The 23,318-nt window shown below is 45.9% G+C and overlaps 1 protein-coding gene across 5 annotated transcripts in view; it reads right to left on the minus strand.

Moving 5' to 3' along the window:
* The window catches only part of LMX1B (LIM homeobox transcription factor 1 beta), a 102,060-nt gene that overhangs the window by 12,074 nt on the left and 66,668 nt on the right, over positions 1-23,318 (minus strand). For 4 of the 5 annotated variants that reach the window (XR_015745436.1, XR_015745435.1, XR_015745434.1 and 1 more), the window contains exons 3-7: positions 6,076-6,308; positions 5,262-5,440; positions 3,927-4,004; positions 3,763-3,829; positions 296-457 (exon numbers count right to left, since the gene is read on the minus strand). Coding sequence is in view for 2 of the 5 variants with exons in the window: in XM_026685738.2 (XP_026541523.1) it covers positions 296-457; positions 3,763-3,829; positions 3,927-4,004; positions 5,262-5,440; positions 6,076-6,308 (719 nt within the window). In the remaining 3 variants the exon portion in view is untranslated. The remainder of the gene's footprint in view (positions 1-295; positions 458-3,762; positions 3,830-3,926; positions 4,005-5,261; positions 5,441-6,075; positions 6,309-23,318) is intronic. The other variant, XM_026685739.2, reaches the window with a different exon arrangement.

Raw genomic sequence — 23,318 nt, forward strand, 5'->3', positions numbered from 1 at the left:
CTGAATTTAGATATCTCTCTTGCTTTGCTTTAGGAGATAAAAGCAGCAATTTTTCCTCTACAACCTTCCTTGCAAAAAGAAATCAACCAGTCTGAAACCATCCAGTGAGTTTCACAAGCCAAGAATGGACAAACACGGGTGCTTCTTGAGTCCACCCTTAACCACTGCACTCTATGGGTTCTCTGAACACTTCTGCGCCCTTCCAGATGTTAACAGGAGATCTCAGAGTCTCCACAGATGTTCTGAAGGTCTTACTTGCACATGACAATGGCAGCTGATTCCCAGGGAGTCTTACCATAAGGATTCATGTGGTCACCTGGCATTTGTGGCGGGGTGAGACCTTGCTGGAAAGGATCAGTGGCGTAGGTACTCTGGTCCATTGCTACAATCTGTTGTTGCGGTGGTGCAAGGGGCGTGTAAGACGTCATTATCCCTTCCATCCGGTTGGACATTACTTCTGTAAAAGAAACAAAAACAACTCCAACTAATGCTTGGCCCCCAGTCAACCTACCAGAAGTATCTATTGTTATTGTTCCTCACACGGTCAGCCAGGTGTTCAGATTGGGTCTGGCATTTTTGTCCAGCTGTCAAGTCCTTCACAAGGAACTGGGATAGGCAGATGTGGTGATTTCATGGGGTTAAAAAAAAGGACTGTGTCAAGATGAAACGTGGTCCTAGTAAAGCTGCCTTTTTGCAATTGACTGATGGGGATTGAGTCAATGCCAGTGGTGGTTATTGTTGTTGGTTGCAAAGCCAGCCAGATGTTTAGACTGGATTTGGCCTTTTTGGCCTTCTATTGAGTCCTTCTCAAGGCCCTGTGATAGGCAGATGTGGATGTTTTAAAGGTATTTAGCACAGGATGAATAAACAGCTTCTGCAATTGACTGATAGAAATTTTGTCAATGCCAATGTTTTTTTATTAATATTAACAGTCAGCTGAACATTTATCTGATATTATTATTATTATTATTATTATTATTATTATTATTATTATTATTATTATTATTATTATTATTATTATTATTATTATTATTAATCGCACAGTCAGCCAGATGTTCAGACTGGGTTTGGCATTTTTGCCTATCTATCGAGTCCTTACCAAGGACCTAGGATAGGTAAATGTTGGATAGACAGATATTGCCGCAGGATGGAAGCTGTTCCAAGTAAAGCTGCCTTCTGCAATTGACTGATGGCAAATTTGTCCATTTGTCTATTATTATTATTATTATTTAAAATTTATAGGCAGAGATTCTGGGCAGCGAATGGCACTGTGTTCAACCTTAAAAGAATAACCATATTTGTTAGGACTCAACAGCCTGTTCATATCCAACTTCTTTCAAACCATGGGAAACCCAAGAACGGAAATGATTCACATTTTTAGGAAACCAGCCCCATGTCATCCAGATGGGATTATGGAGCCTACTTATGAAAAACTGAAGAACCTATGTAGGAAGTGATGTCATCCCCCCACTTCATATCGTGTCAATTCTGTGATTCCCCGATTAGCTCACGGTGCCCTCAAAAAGAGGAACAGAGGTGTAAATAACTTATGGGAGGAGGGTTGGTTGCAAACCAGGCAGAGGAAGCAAATGATCGTGAAAAAGAAGAGGAAGTGAAAAACTATTTGTTGGGTTATTACTTCTTGTTTTTGTTTTTTCCTAGAGAACAACTTTCCATCTACCACGGAAGATGGTGAAGCAAAGAGGACAATGCTGAATAAGGAAGAGCAGTGAGGTTGCAGACTGGAGAGAGAAGTCTGCACACAGTAGCCAATGGAAGAGAATGTTTGCAGTTTAGGGTTAAATTGTGGGCTCCTTGGTGGTCTCTCTGAGCTTGGTTGTTTTCTTGTAGATGTTTCATGACCCAACTAGGGGTCAGTGCTAGAAGAAAGTGGGGTCTGCAGAGAGAAGGAGGAGGAGGAGGAGGAAGACTGTGGGGTCCTTGGTGGTCTCTGAGCTTGGTTGTTTTCTTGTAGATGTTTCATGACCCAAATGGAAATATCATCAGTACTTAAAGAGAGTGGAGTCTGCAGAGTGGAGGAGGAGGAGGAGGAGGAGGAGGAGGAGGAGGAGGAGGAGGAGGAGGAGGAGGAAGAGCGGTTCTGTGTGATCCTTGGTGCTGTCTGAACTTGGTTGTTTTCTTGCAGACATTTCACTACTCAACTAGGAAACATCATCCGTGTGAGGGAGTGTAGGGTTAGCTCCCTGCTTATATTCAGTAGCTTGCCCATCAACCAATAACCAGATAAACAGGGGTTAACACCACACAAACAAATCAAGCAAAAAACAATACTCCAAGGAGAAAACCACACCTTCATCAACCCTGGCAGGACAAACTACTGTGTATAAACAAAGAGCAAACCCCACTCCCTTCTAGCACTGATGAGGTTACCTAGTTGGGTAATGAAACATCTGCAAGAAAACAACCCAGCTCAAGGAGTATCAAGGATCCCACCATGTACACAATGCTTGCACAGGGACCACTTGTCCCTAAATAAAGGCCAGGCAACCCACTCCGTTCCTGTGACTATGGCAAAATCCTTTTTGTCCTGAAGAAAGGAAGTCTCTAAGTGAATGTTCTTTCCTTAACTTGGGCAAAGCGCTCAAATTTGGAATCTGGATTTGATTTGACCCTGCGGAGTATTTTTCCTAACTTCCCCCTTCCCCACCCGCTCCATATCTTTCAGCCCCCTCCAAGGGTTATTTGAAAGCAGTGACTCATTCGTCCTAGGATGGAAAGAGAAGTCGCCCGATCTTTCTTTCGACTCCACTCCCAAGAGGCCCTGGCACCAGCCGACTCCCTCTGACGTTGGGCAATGCCTGTCTGACGAGAGCTCCTGCTTCTCTCATGCCTGTGCCAAGGTTGGCGTTGCATCCTCGCTCCAAGGATTTTGCAAGGTGGGCAGGGCAGGGGCCCTGGGTTTGTCCAGTCTCTGCTGTGGCACTTTGCCAGCCCTGGCTGACTGGCGCCTGATGGTGCCAGCATGGCCCAAAGCAGACAGGATGAGCCGAATGCCAATTATTTATCAGGGCGCAAGAGCTGAAAATGTGCCAAGGCATATTACGCTTATTCTGGTGGAACGTACAGAATGTGGGCAATTAGGCTGCTTTGAACACAGGGGTGACCAACTGGTAACCCCTGGACATTTGCAGCCCTGATGTCCATATTTTCCCCTCTGTGGGGGTGTCTTAATTTCCCCAACCACACTGCCAAATTGAATACACAGTTGCCAAAAACTGGCAGCACAGCTTCCTATTATTTTAAAACAGGAAATGCACAGAACCCTAAAATGGGTTAACTTTCTGTAATGGGATGCACGAACAACCTTGGGGGACAGGAGGAAAAACTGCTTATCATGGATTGCTGGTTGCTGGCTGTAGGGCAAGCTACAAGGTGCAAACTCTGCACTCCCTACTAGCACTGATGATGTTACCTGGTTGGGACATGTAACGTCTACAGGGAAACAACCAAGCTCAGAGAGCATCAAGGACCTTACAGTCCTCCTCCTCCTCCTCCTCCTCCTCCTCCCTCTTCTTCTTCCTCCTCCTCCTCCTCCTCCTCCTCCTCCTCTCCATAAACCCGCTCAACTCCACAGTTCCATTTCCTTCTGGCACTGATGATGTTCCCGAATTGGGTCATGAAATGCCTGCAAGAAAACCACCAGGCTCAAGAGAGCCCCAAGGACTCCACATTTCAACCCGGACCTACCAATAGTCCCTTTTATTAATAAATGACCAATCTTAAGCTTTCTGAGCCAGTTACCTTGGCCAAGTCGCTGTGAGTTTTGCTGCTCCTGCTGCTGCTGATGTCGCCGTGCCAGTTTTTTCATCTGCGAAAAGAAAGAGAGTCAAAAATCAGCCCGGGCTTCCTCCGGTTCTTCCCCTGTTGATGCGGGGCTGCTTGGGTAGCCTTCCCTGAGGTCTCACCTTTGCTCTTTGATTCTGAAACCAGACTTGGACAACTCGAACGCTGAGACCGGTTTCAGCCGCCAGAGTCTCCCTCACCTGCAAGAAAGGCCAAATACAGAAAACTAAGCTTGCCAAGACCCTCCAAAAATCCCGCTTTTTAATCCACCTGGCAAGGGTTGGTCCTGTTGTAGTTCACTGGCAGCAGTGACGAAGAGGACCCCCGGGGTGCCTGTGTTCAGTGTGCGTGCACGCAGGGCGGCTTGAAGGAAAGAGCAGCTGAAGCAGCACCGGCGAGTCAGGAATAAGGCTGCAAGGTGATGGCTCCTCCCATAAGGGATAAAAGCCAGCCTTTGGGGTTGGCTTCTTTGCAGGAAGCAAAGAAGTTCTTTCAACCCCAAGTTCTTGTGGAAGCCTTGTCTGTTCTGCTTCGTGTTTGGAGATTTTTGTTTTAGAATATTTATCTGCAATTAATCTTGTGTTCTTGGCAGCCTTTCGCAACCTTGAAAGGGCTTGCTCTTATCTGGGACAATTAGTTTTGAATTACTCTTTGCTGTGAATGAACAGAATTCACAGAGATACATTAAAAAGGTTTGCTTTATATATATACTTTGTGTTTGTTTGATTTGAACAAGGCTTGGGTCAGAACAGATTCCGATTTCCAAGAAATGATAATGGCAGGCAAAGAATCAACCCTAAGTGTGACAGCAAGCTGAGATAGGGGTTATATTTCTTTATCTTCCACTAACAAACTGGGTATCTCGAGATCCAGAAATTCAAGGGAAAAAGCTGTCAACTACAGTTGGACGCATGCCAATTTTTAACCACCCTACTGAAGGAAAATAGAAGACACGGCAATTGCATGACAAGAGGGGTTTTCAGAGACAATCAAGCTGGACCCATAAGCCATAAGTCTAGGTTACCCCAATCATGCCTGGGATGGAGTTGAGAATCTTCTGTGCTGACAGAGTAACTGCACCAATGATTCATAGCAAAGATCGGTGAATCAGTGGTGGGATTCAACTTTTTTTACTACCAGTTCTGTGGGCGTGGCTTGGTGGGCATGGCATGGCTTGGTGGACGTGGCAGAGGAAGGATACTGCAAAATCACCATTCCCTCCGCACCCCACTAACCTGCTTTCCAGCTCTGTTCTCCCATGCGGGGCAACCAAAGAAGACCCAGCCAATCAGCTGGGACTCCATGGGAGGAGGAGAAGAGGTGGGGTTGGCGGGGCCTCTCAGAGGTGGGTTTGGCCGGTTCTCCAAACTACTCAAAATCTCTGCTACCGGTTCTTGAAAACCGGTCCGAACCGTCTGAATCCCACCACTGGTTGGCGTGATGAAGGAGAAACTTACCTTCCTACAAGGCTTGGAAGACACTTCAAAGGAGGCTTTGAACGCTCTTCTCTGCTGTGTGGTGAGGATCGTCCGTGGCCTTTTAGGTCTTCTTGGATCTTTTCCGTCATCGCCTCCCTTCCCAGGGGTCATTTGTCCTTTAGCCGGTTTGATGTCCCCGTCCTCATCGTCGCTTTTCACTGTTGATATATATATCGTGCAAATACGGCAGAGCTAAGAGGCCGGCTTCACACACTTGAGTGAAGCTATGCTTTGCTTGGCTAAATGACATCACCTGGTTTACACCTCACAACTGGGCCAGGTTTATAAACTAGAGTGGATGGATTTACCTCTTCTGTTATTATTATTTTTAATTAGGAAATAGCAAAAAAGGGAGAGGAAATAGCTGTTAACTCTATAGTAAGGATGCACATCAATTTTCCTGCCCTACTGAGCCAAGATTGATTAATCAATCTTCAACGGTGGACTTCACATTTCTATCCTGAGCTACAGATGGAGGGTTGAACCGGAGGACCTCTAGAGTCCCTTCCAATTCTATTATTCTGTTCCTTTCTATGATCATGTACATCCACCCCATCAAACTCAAAGAAAGTCCGGAATGGTAGAAGATCTCCTGCCGTGGGCAGAAGGTTGGGCTAGAAGACCTCCAAAGTCCCTTCCAAATTATTCTAAGTTTTGTTGAAAACTTTGATGATTAGAAATGATAATCAGAAGAGCCCTGAACTCAGATTTAGACAATGGTCCAGCATTCTGCACCACACAATGGCCATCGAGATGCATTTTGGAAGCCCAACCAAGCAAGGCCGGGCCTCACCTGAATCGGAGTCGTCGGGACTGATGGAGCTGAGCAGGTCTTTCTCCTTCTCATAGTCACTTTTGCAAAGGAGCTGGCCTTCCTTCAGGACGAACTCGTCCCCTTTTCTCAGCTTCCGCTCGCAGACGCAGCAACAAAAGCAACTCAAGTGGTAAACGCACTCCAGCGCCCGCATGACGAACTCCGTGGGGGCGATTTTTTCCATGCACCCACTGCATTTGGCAGCAAACAACCTGTGGGAGAGAAGAAGAATCCAACCAAAGATAGATAGATAGATAGATAGATAGATAGAGAGAGAGATAGAGAGAGAGAGAGAGGTGTCAGGTAGGTCTGCACCAGGGAAGGAAGGACAAGGCGCACCCCATTCTTGAGGGTCTAAGACAGGGGTGTCAAACTCAAGGCCCGGGGGCTGGATCCAGGGCAGGCTGGTGGGCCAGATCTAAGCACCCCGTGGGCCTGCCCTGGAAAGACCGAAGGACCGGCCCACGGTGCCTCCGCCAGCAAAAATGGAGCTTGGGAGGGACATGTGCAGCCCTCCAGGCTTCCATTTTGGGGCACAACAGCCTCCTGCAACCCACAGCCCTTCTGGGCTCCATTTTTGCTGGCAGAGGGCTGCAGGAGGCCATCACAGCCGAAAATGGAGCCCAGGCGGGCCACGTGTGGCCCTCCCAAGCTCCGTTTCGCTGGCAGAGGCTGCAGGAGGCCACAGTGGCTCAAAACGGAGCCTGGGAAAGGGAGCCTCAATGAGTGACATCAAGCTGTCCCCCCCAGGTCAAAGTCAACCCTGATGCAGCCTTCAATGAAATCGAGTTTGACACCCCTAGTCTAAAGCAACTTGCGGGGAGACAATTCAACGGTGTATTAATCGTTGCGTTCAGTTGCTTTTATTATGGGTGACTGCGTTTTCATCGAAATGATTGTGACTCTCGTATTTCCGGATTGACTTTCTTTCTGTTATTATTAATTATTATTATTGGCCACGGTTCCATTGAAATTAATTTAATTTTTGCATTTGTTGAACTCTCCCGTGGCGGGTCGGCCCTGTTCCGGTTCCTGCCATTTTTAGAGCTGAGCTCAACTGATGGGTAATGCTTGCTAGCAAATCTTCTGGGCACGAGCTGCAATTCTAGGTTTGCCACCGGCTGATATTGTAAATATTTATTAATTTTATAGGCTGTGAAGTTGGGCAGCCTCTTCACTGCGCAATAAACAAAACAAGCAACTTATGTCACTGAAAAGAAAACAATCTAAAACCGGTCGGGAATAAAAGAAGAAACAGTGATGAAGAGACTGGGCAGCCATCTGTCAGAAATGGTATAAGGTCCCCTTGGGGGTTGGACTAAAAGACCTCCAAAGTCCCTTCCAGCTGTAGGATTCCAGGTTCTAAGTTTTGGGGGAAATCTAGCTTGTCTCTCCGTGTTTCCATAGGGCCCATGTGCCGGGAATGCCCCCAGCAGCACAAGAGGGCCCTTGGCATTGTTGCCAGTGGTTTGCAGTGCCAGGATTCAAGCCATCTGGCCACGTTATATCATGCCCCTGATTTATTGCCTTCTGGTTCCTTATCTGGCTTTGAAATCCATCCTGCCCTGCCTACCTCCCAATTCCTCTTCTGCGCTGTTTGCTCTTATAATCGAGCCCTAACAACTAACCTTTACCGTTTCAATTGCCTCGCCCCAGGTTCTTTAATTTCCTCCTGTTTGTGGGGCAAATAAGATTGTTAACGGTTGTGCTGTAGCCCTCCCGGGCGAGATAAGCCCAGCGCCTCATCAGGTTTGTCGTCCGCATTAAGCAAGGTTCAAGAGACTGGCTAAACAGGACAAAGTTATAAAGGCAGGACAACCTGGCTTGCTGGATGCATCCGTATCACAGGACGTATTAATCAATCGGGGATGTTAATTGATTGAGGCCTCTTGGGAAATTAAACCACGTTTTCTCTTCTTCATCACTCGTCCCCAGGTCTTATTTTCCAGGCACAGAGCGAAAACTTAGGATTAAGTCGATAGGAAAACATATCCCAAAACCACAGCTGCATGTTTCCCACTAAACAACCACAATCCTCTTTAGTCACAATCGATTTGTGACCAGAAATTCCATCCTAAGACTGTGCTGTCATAAACGGCCAGACCCCAGTTTTATAACCATTTTTATGGCAGTCGTGAAGTGAATCATGTGGCCAATTAAGCCAATTGTTGCTAAGTGAGTCCAGGTTGCAAATGGTGATTAGATGACCACAAGACACTGCAACATGTTGTAAAGGCAAGTAGGTTGCCAAGCTCTTGAGTTGTGATCATGTGACTGTGGGGGTTGGAGTGAGGACCATCATTGAAACTACAGGTTGTAAAGCATTTTTTTCTGTTGGTCTTAAGTTGAGGACGACCTGTATAATCTTACTGCCTCATCTTTCTGCTGACCCTCCTCCTTCCAATAATATTCCCTCCCATTTAAAATCCTCTTCAATTCTATATCTATACTCATAGCAGATATAGATTGTCGAAGGAATGGGCAGTGGGGCCTTTTCCTATCTATTCTGCTCCATCCATCTCGCGTTTGATTTGCCTGCATTTCCACCAGCCATGAGGACTAGTAACACGCGCTTACGAACTTCAAAGGAAACAGGGAGCCTGAAATTCTCCAACGTAATTTTAATTGAAGCAACTAACATGCCTCCAAAATCCAAGCAACAGTGAAACTAACCATGAAATTAAGGGTGGGAAGTTTGTCTGAAATGGAATAGGGTCAAGGTTCCTTCCAACTCTGCAAACATATTGCAGAACAGGCTCTATGTATGTTCAGAGTCCTGTCCTGCCCGACGATAAGAGCGATCAACCACATGACTTTCGGAGATGGTTCCCCACACGCAAATGAGAATTTTCTCCAAATGGGTTGTCCCATGCTTGCAACACAGTCAATCTCAAATTCTGGCCAATGATCAGTCTCCAGTTGAGGTGGGCAGTGAGCACGTTACGTCTCCTTGGCAACTACTCCATCTCCACCAGAGGTGGTATTCAGCTGGTTTGGACCGGTTCCGAAGACCTGGTAATGGACATTTTGAGTAGTTGGGAGATCCGGCCAATCCCGCCTCTGACTGGCCCCGCCAACCTCATCTGTTCTCTGCCTCTCATTGAGTCCCAGCTGATCGGCTGGGTCTCCTTCGGTTGGCCCTGCGTGGGAGAACGGAGCTGGAAAGCAGGTTAGTGGGGTGGGGGGTGGGAATGGGGATTTTGCAGTATATCCTTCCCCAGCCATGCCCCCCCCAAGCCACGCCCACAGAACCGGTAGTAAAAAGTTTTGAATCCTACCACTGATTCCCCACCCCACCAGCTGGCAGGAGGAAAATCGTCCAGAAAACTGTCATTCACGCAGGGAATGGTGACGGCATGAAACTCAGCTGCCAGAGTTCACGAACTACGGTTGCTATTTTTGCTTTCAACGCCATTCCAGTGGCATTCTCAATGCCTGATTGCTGGTTGTTTGTTTGGTTGTGTGTTGTTTTTTTTAATGTATGTTGTATCTTGAAAGTTGGTGTGGAGGGTGGGCTGGCAAGGATGACTTAGAGGATGCAAGGATAATGGCCCTTTTCTTCCCCAAAGGGACACATTAAGAAAAGGGGAGGGGGCTGCAGATCCAGCCAGAGGCTGGCATAAAACAAGACAATAACTTGCTACGTGGCCTTGCCGAGAAGCGACACGTGCCCGGGAGTCCATCAAGGAAGCCGTTTAGTTGCTGATTTGCAAGGGAGAGATTTCACCGTCCTGCGGTGTTAATGTTTTTTTGTCCCCTTCCTTCCGGCGGGGGGTCTATTGCCAAATTCCGAACTCATCAACACAATCTTTTATTAATAACCCTCCGAAAGGCTTCTGCCAGGGTGTTATTACGGAAGACACGCAAGGCTCGGTGGTGACATCCATTATCGAGACTGCAGTGGGGTTGGGGGGGTGGAGGAAGAGGGTGTCCTGGGGAGGGAGGAGGAGAAGAAGGCGAGATAAAACAAACACACAGGCGTTTTATAAACAAAATGTTTCGTGTGTTACAGCTTCCCCCCTTTGCCGTGAAACAGTGGGGTGCAGGTTAAAGAACGACAACAACAACAACAACAACAACAACAACAAAAACCAACAACAGCCCACTGGGAGATTCTTCAAGATCCGTCTTTGGATTTGCTGTTGGGGGAGAAAGGGCCATTTCCTCCCTCCCCAGCACTCCCACCCTATTTCCTAGGTCTCCAACTGGTTTTAGCGTTCACTTATCCATCTGGGCTCACGCTGGGTTTGTTTCAGAGGGTGGAACAGGCCATTTTGGACGGTGAGGGTGAGAATGTAGGTTGGCGGGGCGCTTGGTGCTCTCTGAGCTTGGTGGTTTTCTGGCAGACGTTTCATTACCAAGCTAAGTACCAGTCATCCGTGCTAGAAGAGAGTGGGGTTTGCAGCGTGGAGGAGGAAGAGGGGAACTATGGGTTCCTTGGTGCTCTCTGGGATTGGTGGTTTCCTTGCAGACGTCTCACTACCAGACTAGGTAACATAATCAGAGAGCACCAAGGATCCCAGTCTTCCCCCTCCACCATAAATTCCATGTCTGCAAGAAATAAAGCTCAGAGGACACCAATGAGCCCACAATCTTCCTCCTCCCTTTCCTCTTCCTCCTCCCCCCCCTCCTCCTCCTCCTCTTCACATACCCCACTCCCTTCTAGCACTGATGATGTTACCTAGTTGGGTAACGAAAACTCTGCACAGGAACCACCAAGCTGAGAAAGAACCAAGAAGCCCACAGGTCAATATTCTCCTGTATCGAAATATAAATTTGAATCATGGTGACAAGGGTTGACCTGGGGCTTGTGAACTAGATTTGAGTATCTTGGGTACAAACACCTTAACACTCAGATTGATTTCTTCTCGATACTGCCCTGCTGCTGAAGTTACTGATTATGTTGTGCTTCCTATAACAACATGTTATATCCACCCCTTCCTTGGGAAGGAGCCCATCAATTCTGCCACCCAGATCACAGATCAGAGATTCCTACGATCCCTCCCCAATGTTATGCCAGATTTTGGATGATATGCCCTGTTTTAAAGAGGATAATCATCTCTTGGAAATAATTTCCTGTCTGGCCTAAATCTAGCTTGAAAAATAGAGATACCACGGGACCCAGAAACCTTAAATGCTCACCTGCTCCCACCTGTTAGGGTGTGAAGAGTATTGTTGTGGGCAGTTTTTTTTTTTTATTAATTTAATTCAGGTTGTAAATGAAATGTTGATCTACATTTGCATTTAATTAAATCAGATGATGTTTTTCTCCTGGCCCCACCCAGCTTGCGCTCAAAGCCCATCCCTTCTTCTAAAAATAGTTGGGCACCCATCGCTTAGATCTGTACATGTTTAAGTCACCCGTGCCCCTCTTGCTCCTAATGAGTTGCCCAGGAACATTTTCCAATGTCAACATTGCCTGAAGACCCTTGCAGTGGTATACCTGTGGGGTCCTTGATGCTCTCTCTTCCTTACCCAACTAGGTAAGATAATCAGAGTTTGAGTAGTTGGCTCATGAAATGTTTGCAAGAAAACCACCAAGCTCAGAGAGAGAGTTCTCTCCCTCCTCCTCCTCTTCCTCCTCTCCTGCCCCCACAAACCCCACTCCCTTCTAGCACTGATGATGCTACCTAGCTGGGCCTTGAAACGTCTTCAAGAAAACCACCAAGCTCAGAGAGCACCAAGGACCCCACATTCACATGGATACTCATTAGATCCGAGATGCGGTTAGTCTGTCTCCTCCCCCTTTGTAGAGATTTGGGGTGAGAGTGGAGCAAACTGTAAGCAGCTGAGAACGGCCGCTTGTTCTGTTTGAATAATGCACTCCCAGGAAAACCAAAAGAAAAGAAACATGGTGGGGGACAAGAATGCCCACCACCTCTTGCAAAGGAAAGTTCGAGCAGATCGCAACTGAGTATTATCCTCGCACTAATCAACACTCAAGGACCAAGAACTACCAGGCATTTTTCATCCTCTCAACATCTGTGTTTGCTCTGGAGATTTAGCGAATTGGACACTCCGCACCTGTATTTGCAGATTTACTGATAAGCCAGAAGACTGTAAAGTCAGCCAGCGCACCTTTCACGCAAAACATCAATATTGGCTTTAAACACCCCTTCTCTCGCTTGATCGCACTCTTAAGAACAAGCCGCGGAATACGGATCAAACCAAAACCCAAAGCTTGTGCAGTTGCTTCACAACCAATGTTCAAAATGGATCTGCCTTTCTTTTTTACTCCAAAGCAGAACTGCTTGAAAATCACCCACTTCTATAAAAGCAAATTAGCTTTGTTGCCTCTCCCAGCAAATTAGAGTGCCTAAAAATACTGCGTTTGACTAGGAATTTTCCCTTTGGCAAAACCATTTACAATAGCCGGGATTTTCCATCACATAGTCTACTGTCGTTGTCCCAACATTGCTGGGAAGGAAGCTACATTTAATAAACTCAAATCTGTTCCTGGTGGAATTTGCTCCTTATTAGCAGTGGTGCCATTAATGACAAACTGATACATCATGTCCTAGTATCTCTTGATGCGTGCTGTGTTAGCTTGGGTAAGAACATAAAACTGGCTTTGTTGGACTTGTCTAAAAATCCTTATAAGTTCCCCACTCTCCGGCTGTGGTTGATCAGCTGCATTCCAGAAGCTCCACAAACACAGATAAGAGATCTTTCCTTACAGCTAGTAAAGAAGAGATGGTACTCAGGATTCAGAAAATAGCAACAGGATTTAAAACTAATATACCAATATTGGAACGGCTTGCCTTCAGACGTTATGGCTGCTCCGTCACTGGAGATTTTTAAGAAGAGATTCCCCTTTCCTTTCCTTTCCTTTCTTTCCTTTCCTTTCCTTTCCTTTCCTTTCCTTTCCTTTCCTTTCCTTTCCTTTCCTTTCCTTTCCTTTCCTTTCCCTTTCCTCCTTCCCTTCCTTCCTTCCTTCCTTCCTTCCTTCCCTTCCTTCCTTCCCTTCCTTCCTTCCTCCTTCCTTCCTTCCTTCCTTCCTTCCTTCCTTCCTTTCCTTTCCTTTCTTCCTTCCCTTCCTTCCTTCCCTGTTGGGCCAAATTCCATGCAACAAGACTCCCATCTTGTTATTTTGGGTTTCCTACCTCCTCTTCCCCCCCACAAACAAAAATTTCCTGGAGACCTTCTTTGAAGAGCTCCACGGCCTTAGTCAAGTGTGACAAACGTCTTAAGCTTTTCTCCACATGCCCTCACAGGTGCCCTGGCCAAAGCTCTTCCTTCCCGTCTCCGAACTGCCCTACAAGATCCAGAATCCCCCCGGCCAAGAGAAAGGAACAAAGGCCTTGCATCAGGATCGCGCCCCATCTTCCTTCTCGCTAAGCTGTGACGGCGGACAATCAACCTTGCTTTGACAAACTCCACCTCTAAATCCTTATCATTAAAGGCTTAAGCAGCTCCCCCCCCCCCAATCTCCTCCTTTTGGAGACAAAAAAAATACTGTTTATGGGGCATCCTATGAACCAAACCATCTGTAAACAGTCACTTTGATGAAGGGTGGGGTGGGGGGCGAATGGAGGGCGCCTTGGGGCACACATACCCGCTGCGTTGGTCATGAAAGCAAAAATGTAAGGTGTACGCTGGGTCAGGAGGCAGCTGAGAAGCAGCTGACCAAGAGCTTCCCACTTACAACCATCAAACAATCGTCCATTTTTGGGAAAAAAAACATTCTCCGTGATGTGAGATTACAGCCCCCCAGGGGGAGACTTTTGTTCAAGCCCCTTTTGGGGGGCTTAGCAGCAACACGTTCCATTTTCCACAGCTGCTGTTCTACGGTGAGCAGCTCTTCGTGTCGGGGAAAAAAAATTCTTCTGCTGTCTAGGAAAAAAATAAATAAATCTGGTTTTTCTGGCCCCCACCCCCCACCCCCACTGCTGCTTCTCGCTACTGGTCCTGTCCTTCCAGGGATCCATTTGTAACCAAGACAAGTTTCATCCCATCCAGCCACTTTGTCATGGGTGCACGACAAAAAACACCGTTGGAAGAAGGGGGTGTGCGTGAAAGAGAGTTGCATCTTGAAGAAGAGAAACGAACAGAGGCATGTTTGAAATATGAGACGTCACATTTCTTCTTTCAAAAATGGAGACAAGACCAACCCCACCACCAAAAAAAAAAAAAAAAAAAACAGTTTAATGAAAGAATCAGAGTAAAATTAGCCATCCTCTTACTACATATTCCCATCCAAAATTCTCAGGAATGGTATAGGACAGTGATGGCTAACCTTTTCAGCACCAAGTGCCCAAAGCGTGTGTGCAAACCCCCAAAATGCAATGTGTGTGCATCCTCCGTGAATGCACTCCACCCTCTGCATGCCTGGCAGGGACCTGAAGACTAGCTGGCTGGCAGGGGGTGTGTGCTTTTTAGAGGGGAGGCTGGACAGTCAAGAGAGGACTGATGGGAGCTACCTGAATTCCTCTTCATTTCGAAAAGACGAACCAACTTTGGACTGGGATTGTGTAGGTGAGCCTCACTTATCCCAGAGACATGGAATCTTCATCTCGATGTATACCACTCTGTAAAGCCTTAGTAAGGCCACACCTAGAGTACTGCATCCACTTTTGGTCATCAGAAAGATGTTGAGACTTTGGAAAGAGTGTGGAGAAGAGCACCAAGATGATTAGCAGACTGGAGGCTAAAACATGCGATGAACGGTTGCAGGAACTGGGCCTGGCTAGTCTAGGGAACAGAAGGACCAGGGGAGACATGGGAGCAGTCTTCCAATATTTGAGGGGCTGCCACAGAGAGGAGGAAGGGGTCAAGCTATTTTCTAAAGCACCTTTAAAAGACCAGACAAGGAATAATGGATGGAAACTGAACAAGGAGAAATTCATCCTGGAAATAAGTAGGAATTTCCTGACCGTGATAACAGTTCTGTGAAGGGACATCAGCAGATGGTTCTCTCTCTTGGTTGGTTGCCCAACCTGTCAACTGACAGGCTGAAGAATCCTAATAAAGGAAGCAACTTTGGGAGTTTTCTATCCACCCCTTAAGCAAACAGCTTTCCTTATCAATCTTCTCCAACATGCCGAGGTGCATTTGACCGCTGTTTCGATCATGGCCACTCCTTCCTCTTAGCCTTCTAAACAAGCGCATGGAAACTTGACTTGGCTCCACCATCTTCCTTGCCATCTAGGTCACCTACATTTGCCTGAAGATCAACAAGGAAAGGTTGCCCAGGCTTAGTACACACGATGTTGAAAGTAGGGTAGGTCACTTTTGTCTACAAGAGGAGGAAGAACTGGGTATCGGTAGAATGAGATTGAGCAGAGGAATGACTTCATGAGATGTCCCAAAGATGCTTTTCCAAAAACCAACTGGTCTTTCTTGGATTATTCCTTGAAAATAGGATAACAGAATTGGAAGGGACCTTGGAGGTCTTCTAGTCCAACCCACTGCTTAGGCAGGAAACCCTACACCACTTCAGACAAAGGTTATCTAATCTCTTCTTAAAGACTTCCAATGTTGGAGCATTTACAGCTTCTGGAGGCAAGTTGTTCCACTGATTAACTGTTCAAACTGTCAGGAAATTTCTCCTTAGTTTTAAGTTGCTTCTCCCCATGATCAGTTTCCATTCAGTGCTTCCTGTCCTGCCCTCAGGTGCTTTGGAGAATAACTTCACTCCCTTTTCTTTGGGGCAGCCCCTGAGATACTGGAAGACTGCTATCATACCTCCCCATGTCCTTCTTTTCATCAGACTAGATACACCCTGCTCCAGCAACCGTTCTTCATATGTCTTAGCCTCCAATCCCCTAATCATCTTGGTTGCTCTTCTCTGCACTCTTGCCAGAGTCTCAACATGTCAGAATGGCTCACTTCTCATCCAAGAAGCTTCTTCAGTTCTGCTTCTGGATGAGAAGTGAAATGTTTTCAAGGAAAACAACCCAAGAAAGTCCAGTTGCCTTTTAGAAAAGCCCTTTGGGACAACCATGACCTGGATGGTTGAGAATCTCCATGGAGACTTCATGAGACGCTTCCTGCTTTCCTGCCAGGCGTCAACCATCTCCCCAATACTTCGTGCTTTTGCCATGGCTTCCCCGTTTTATTTCTTACTCATGATTCCTGCCCTTCACGGAGTTTAAGACAACATCAATGTCCCCAGTGATTCCTTTCGTGTTCGCAACGATGCATCGACGGGGCTCTGAAGCAATTGAACTCAGGGATTTGAATTTGCCCTGTTTGGACCCTCCAACCATTAAACCACAGGAGCTCTCCAAGAATGAGTCGAGATCTGCTCCTTCAGGTGCCTTTCTGAGCAATTCGGATGAATTCCCAGCTCAGCTAGGATTGCAAGCTTGCCTCTTCCACGCTCCAGTCCCAGATTCCCAGGGGTCTAAACCACGCCTCTGAGATAATTTATTCCCATTTAAAGAGACTGCCTTGCCTCTCCTCTCATAAAAATCACTTCTCCAACAACGTGAGGTTCATCTGGGTTGTCACCGTGATGACTTTATAAACTTATTCACGTGATCTATCGGGGGAACGCAGAAGGGACGGGACTCAATTTATGGGCCTATATAAAAGCCATCTTATATTTAACAACTGCATTTAGCTGTGTTAACTGCAAGTCATAGTAATAAAGTCCCGGCACGTTTCAGTGCTAAATTAAAAAACGAGAGAGCAAAAAGGGGGAGGGAGGGAGGGAGAGAGAGAGGAGAAAACTTCCCTTGCTCAATAATACATAGACACTCGTGTTTTTTATTACTCTTTAATATCATGATTTCCATTTAGTTTATAAATAATTGTAGCTAACTAATGAAACGGAATCAAAAACCGGCCTCCAACCTATTCCCCCAGGGCAAACTAAATTCCCCCTTTTAAAGCTGCTTAATCGCAGCCCAGTTCCTACAAAATTAGCATAGTAATCAGCTTTAAATTGAGCCTCTTTGTTTTTTAATTAAGCTCCCAGCAGGTAAAAATAAAACAGATTATTGAAGAATCTGCCAACCCTAATAGCCCAGAGCGCTTTTGACAATTAAAAAGATCGCACACAGTTAACCCTTTGAAGAAGAGAAGGTACCCACCATCCTTAGCCATTTCCCTGGGCAGGGGTCTCCTGTGAAACTCAGGAGGGTTGGTGGGGGTCACCAATATACTGACCATCTAGGCCATCCCACCCATTTGTCCTCCAGAAATTTCCTCTGATCCCGAAAGGCCCAGAACCTGCGAATGATTGGCTTCGCTTCTAGCCACGTTGGCAAGCAAGGCAACATGGATCGCTATTGACGTTGGGTTCTTAAGTGCGTCAGACAAGACGAAAGAGTGGGATTGGGTCTGACCATCCTTTTCAACCATCTTGGAAGCCCACAGATGGGGACTCCCTTCTTCCCGTTTTATTTTGAAGCTCCCTTATTTATACTGATGTATTTATTGCATCCAACGGGATAGAGGGAAACCCCAAATGTTGAATCAGATGTTTTGGTTGAAGTTACTGTCCTGGAGTTGACTCGTGACCAACCACCTGCTTATTTCAAACATGGCAACAGAGTCTGGATGGATTTCCTCTGAGTTTTGGGCAATTAACCCTCCCTCTTCAAAAAAAAAAGTAAAAGAAAGAAAGAAAGAAAGAAAGAAAGAAAGAAAGAAAGAAAGAAAGAAAGAAAGAAAGAAAGAGAGAGAGAGAGAGAGAGAGAGAAAGAAAGAAAGAAAGAAAGAAAGAAAGAAAGAAAGAAAGAAAGAAAGAAAGAAAGAAAGAAAGAAAGAAAGAAAGAAAGAAAGAAAGAAAGAAAGGCCCACTTTGGCTGTGAAACTGATGTCATGAATCCTAGAGCTTTGAGCTCAAAAGAAGGCAGACCTTTGTCACCAGAAACTGACATTGCCAGCAGCCAGAGACAACCTAGTATCAGTCTGGATTTCACTGACAGCAGACTTATTTCCACACATGGTTCATGCCTACATGATAAGGGGAAGGGGAAGGGAAGAGAAGGGAAGTGATTTTACTGAGTGCCTTCCTCTCTAATTGTGTCAAGTAAAACCATGATTAGGAGGGAAGGGAAGGGAAGGGAAGGAAAAGGAGAGAGAAAGGAAGGAGAGAGAAGGAAAGGAAAATAAGAGGGAAAGGAAGGAGAGAGAAAGAAAGGGAAGAGAAGGAAAGGAAAAGGATTTTATTGAGTGCCTTCCTCTCTAATTATATCAAGTCAAACCATGATTAGGAGGAAAGGAAAAGGAAAAAGAAAAGGAAAAGGGATTTTACTGAATGCCGTCTTCTCTCATTATATCCATTCAAACCACATCTTCATGCATTTTCAAGTAAGATTTTCCTTTCTCTCGACAGACAAATGCTGTCCAGAAAGCTCTCCCAAGTTTTGAGAGGGGGGGGGTCTTCCTTAAGCCCACTTAGTCATCCACAAGATTTACCTTTGCCTTGGAGGTCAGCCTGAGGTTGCTAGGGAAAAAAGCTAACTAGCCTTCAGCTATGTTTGGGACTCTCCAAACTGCATTCAAGCTGGCTTGGCAGATACTTCAAATTAAGTGTCTCGGGGCCGAGATGTCCCTTTCAGTTTGCTGACTCTTGGCATTCCACCGTTGTCCGGCGAAGGGATTGTACAAAATGCTGCTGAGATTCCAAACAGCTTTTGCCAAACAGAGGAAGTGTGAAAGAGGCGGGGTGTGGGGTGCGAAGAAAGGGAATACATCTTCGTTGTCTGGACCACTGTTTGCTAAACCAAGCCCCCTTCCCACTTTCTCTCCACAAAGCCAAGCCCCAGAAGATCTCGTTAGACTAGACTACAACATCCATCAGCTCCTGCCAGCCGTGCTATTGGGTAGATTAATTTAGAATTGTGGGTGCCGTCATCCAACCTACCTGGAAAGGAATTAGTCTGTGGGATGGTCAACCTGTGCTCTTGCAGAGGTTGTTGAAGGGTAATTGCGAGGATCTCACAATAGTTGAGAAACATCTGAAGGGATGTGAGTCCTTGCAGGATCCAATCTGGGTCTGTCCATGGGACCAGGTTTAGCCTTCCAAGCTTTCGGATTTGTGCTGCAGCCCATCTTGAGGGAACTTCTGTCTACCAGAAGGAAGGCTAGACTCCCTGGTAGACAGAAGAAGTAGTGTAGTATTTTTGTGGTGTCGAATAGCCCCAAACATGTATTCTGGTGAGAAAGAAGTTTCTGAGAATGGTCTGGTCCAGAGTTTAGCAATCTAAGTCATTTTTTTGGGGGTGGGGGGAGGCATTATAGCATCCATGATTTCTCAGTGTTGGCCACAGATGGGCACGGATCAGCACTAGGCAGAGAGATGTGACACAACATAGCAGCCGTACTAAGTTTCATATAGAAGGAAATGCTAGAGGGGAAAACCTGTGATGGTTTTCCAAAGAATTTGCTCAACTCTTTAGATTCAAGAGAGGCAAAATTGGATCCATCCCAGTCGTCTATGACATCAATGTTTTCCAAGCCATGTTTCAGAGAACCATGGAATTCATTGGAAGCTGCTCAAGGATTTCTCCACGAGAAGATTAATCAAGACAGTCCAATATTTTTTTTTTTATCGCAGCCAGACACATTTTTGGGAGAGAAAGGGAGGTTACAGCTCAATACAGAAGCTGTGTCTTATTCAAATCCCATCTGTGCATAAGGGGATGAAGTACTCCTATTCAAAAATTTTAAAATATCTGACTTTGGGCCACTCCTCCTCATTCTGGGCCTGAGAAGAAGAAGGCAAGGGCAAAACCCATCCCGAAAATCTTGCCGAGAAGAATACATGGTCTATGTAGTCTCAGGATGAACTCAATAAGACACATTCCTGAGAGTCTGAAATTAGAATCAACCAATCACATGGAGCCACAAGAGGACTGTTAAATGCGGTATGAACATCGCCCTTGTGTTGATTTCATACAGGTTTAAGGAAGTCTAGGAGTGACATGGTAGCAGCCTTCCAATATCTGAGGGGCTGCCCCAAAGAAGAATGGGTCAACCTATTTTCCAAAGCACCAGGAGTCAGGACGCAATGGACGGAAACTAACCAAGGAGTGAGAAGCAACCTGGAATTGAGGAGAAATCAGAGGTCCTTGGTGCTCCCTTAGCTTGCTTGTTTTCTTGCAGCTTTCATTACCCAAACTAGGTAACATCATCAGTGCTAGAGGTTATGTAGCACTGATGATTTTACCCAGCTTGGGTAATGAAAGGTCTGCAAAGAAAACCAGCCAAGCTCAGAGAGCACCAAGGACCCCACATCCCAACCCCGAGCTACAAATATTCCCCTTGAAGGAGAAATGTCTGTTGTTCTGTTTCACAGCCATCTAGGGGCTGCTTCCCTGTCTTTCCGCTCAGAGCTAAGTTGGTTTTTTTCTCTGTCTGGATGTAGAGGCCTCGAGAGGCGCGCATTCGGCTGAGCATTTTGCCATCTCTATGGCAACGCCCACAAGCCTTGTAACTAGCCCACAGGCTGCCAAGGGATGGCATCCTTCAAAATGGACACTGCAGCTGTCCAAACAGTATCTGTGTACCTGAGGTGGGAGAGGCCTCCTTGTTTACTCCAATCTAACAGAAGATACAATGGCAACTCTTCCTGATTTCATCGCCTGTGCTGGCGCATTCAAGCCCCTGTGAAAATCCCAAGGCAGCTGTGAAAAAGCATTGTTCCCCAAAACCCCTCAGCTGTCAACTCGCCGTCAAAGACAGGTTCCACCTGAAATCTCTGTCTCTGAGCTTCTGTCACTGTCATGGCCATATCCTATATCTCTTTGGGACTCTGAGTTGCAATGGTCACAAAATAGCTTTGAGAAACTAATCTGGAGTGGATGGAATTATTCTGGCAGGTCAGAAGAGCAGAGTTGGAAGGGACCTTGGAGGTCTTCTAGTCCAACCCCTTGCTGAAGCAGGAAACCCTGTAACACTTCAGACAAATGGCTGTCCAGTCTCTTCTTAAATGCCTGAAACGCCATCAGGACGTTTCTCCTTAGTTCTAAGTTGCTTCTCCTCCTGGTCTTGTCTCACGTCTCAGAATGTGCAGACGTGTTGCAAGCTTCCTTGCCTAACCCATGGAGAGGGGTTGAACAAGTCAGCTCAATGGTTCTCCAATCGATGTGAACGAAGCCGCAGGGATGTTGTAAGGCAGAGGTTTGGTCAACTTTCAGGATTCTCAACCACCACAATGTTGGGAATCCCACAAGATTTGGGAAAGCTTTTCTACGTGACAAGAAAGGATTCAGAATTGGATCCGTTTTTTAATCTAAAATCAGCCTTGCACGTGAGGGAAGATGTATACATTCGCACTTTGGTACTCGGCTGCTTTTAAACTCATCGAATTTGGTACTTGACACATTTTAACGAGAAGATTTTGTCCTGATATTCATTGTTTGTTCAGTACACAACACACAAGCTAGAACTTGACAGTGTAGGTTGCCTTGTGACTCGCTACCCTTTCCAACAAAGGTATTTCTTGCCCTGCGGCCATCCCATTCTGGACTCATCTTACCTTCTGTGGTCATTTTGTGTATTTTTTCCGCATTAAATTCATTTACATTATTCCATATGCAAAAAATTTGTTTGGCGCTCATCCGTTTTGGTACTCGCCATGCCTCCCAGAACCAATTAACGGTAAGTACCGAAGTGCCCCTGTGTATGGTTTTGCACAAACGCAAAAAGAAAAAGGAAAAAATCTTAATTTTTAAAAAAAGATCTTAGCAATAGCCTTTCCTCCTAGACGGAGCACACTCAGTGGGGCCAGCAATCTATCGGTGGAAGAGTGTGAACAAGAGAATCAGGTGATGCTTTGTTACTGAACCATTTGTCTTAGGTAAGAACCATCAAGCATCAGGGCAGGTGGGTAGGAGAAAGAGAAGAGCTTTGGGACAGAATAATCAAATTAAGTTCCGCTGCTGATTTTTTGGGGATCACATCAAAATAGAAATAGCAAAACAAAAACAAAAAAAACAAACCATTCAGAGTCGTCTGACTAGAGAAATCTTTCTAGCATCATTCTGGATGCGAGATAACCAATTTGGCAGCCTCGCTGATGAATGTGCCAGCATGGTTCATGCCATTATTCTCGGCAATGTAATAAAATATATCATGTGTCAATGGAAGTCTAACAGCCTTCCTTTTGGAGAAGATGCCTATTAATCTACACGCATCGCTCAAAGCCACACGGGGCCCTCCTATTCACCAAGATCAGCCTCCAGAACTGCTGGTCAGGTCAGAGCAAGAATTTTGCAGAAACTGAGGGCAAGAAACGCGAGCGTTGAGTTTCTCCTCCCAACTCAGTGAAGTTAAGGAAACGTAGGTAGAACAGAGAATAATAGATCTTGGAAGGGACCTTGGAGGTCTTCTAGTCCAACCCCCTGCTAGAGAAGTAGATTCTGTATCATTGGGAATGGTATCTATCAATCTCCAAATGATTCTGGACCTACCTGGAGATGCTGGACATTACTCCTGCCTCCTATTGTCATGCCAGCCCTATAGTAAACCAAGTCATCTTGGATAGTATATTCCAAAGCACAGCAATAGGAGACTCCTTCTTGTATACGTCCTACAGCTTCCTCCTAGCCCTCTTAGCTTACCTGTTTTATCAGTTATAGTTAGGGCAATGCCCCATTTGTCTTCCTTAAGACTCAACAGCTAACACCATCACCTCTTATACATTTTTGTTTTGGGAAAGGACCCTGTTGACTTCTTTGCTTCTGGGTGCCCAAGTTCTTGGACTCGTCTTGGATCATTTCCCATACTAGGGACAGCCTATGGGACTCAGTTTAAAATCTACAATGATCTCCAAAGAATCACATCAAATTCGGCTACAATTTGGCTCAAGGTCTACAAGATTGTCCCAGATTCACCTTTATAGGACTGTGAAACAACTAACGGCACAAGACCAGGATGTTCATTCAGAAATTACATGCAATACACACACACAGATTTTGCTTCTACGGCTCAGATTAAGATTAAGATGTCAACAAACTCTCTACGCACTCATAACAATACTTTTTTTTTTTTTTAAAGCTACAACTTTGTACTGCGGACAAGTCTGGTGATTTCTGAGTGGAGAACCTCACTTCCTGGCCATAAAATAATGACCAGGAATGGTCATTATTCAGAAGTTCCCAGAATTGATTGTAAATTCCAGTCCTGTCTTAGCTGTGAAAGTCGGCTGGGTGATTTTGAGCTAGTTGAGTCAGCTCACCTCACCTCACAGGGTTGTTGTTATGGGGAAAATTGGAGGCTGAAAGTTTGTTGGATAAGTTATTTGTAAATATAGTAAAGGCAAGACA

The sequence above is a fragment of the Notechis scutatus genome, chromosome 15 (assembly GCF_049901735.1).
Source record: "Notechis scutatus isolate UNSWTSFEM ecotype Mainland chromosome 15, rNotScu1.2, whole genome shotgun sequence".
In the NCBI taxonomy this organism is placed as follows: Eukaryota; Metazoa; Chordata; class Lepidosauria; order Squamata; family Elapidae; genus Notechis; species Notechis scutatus.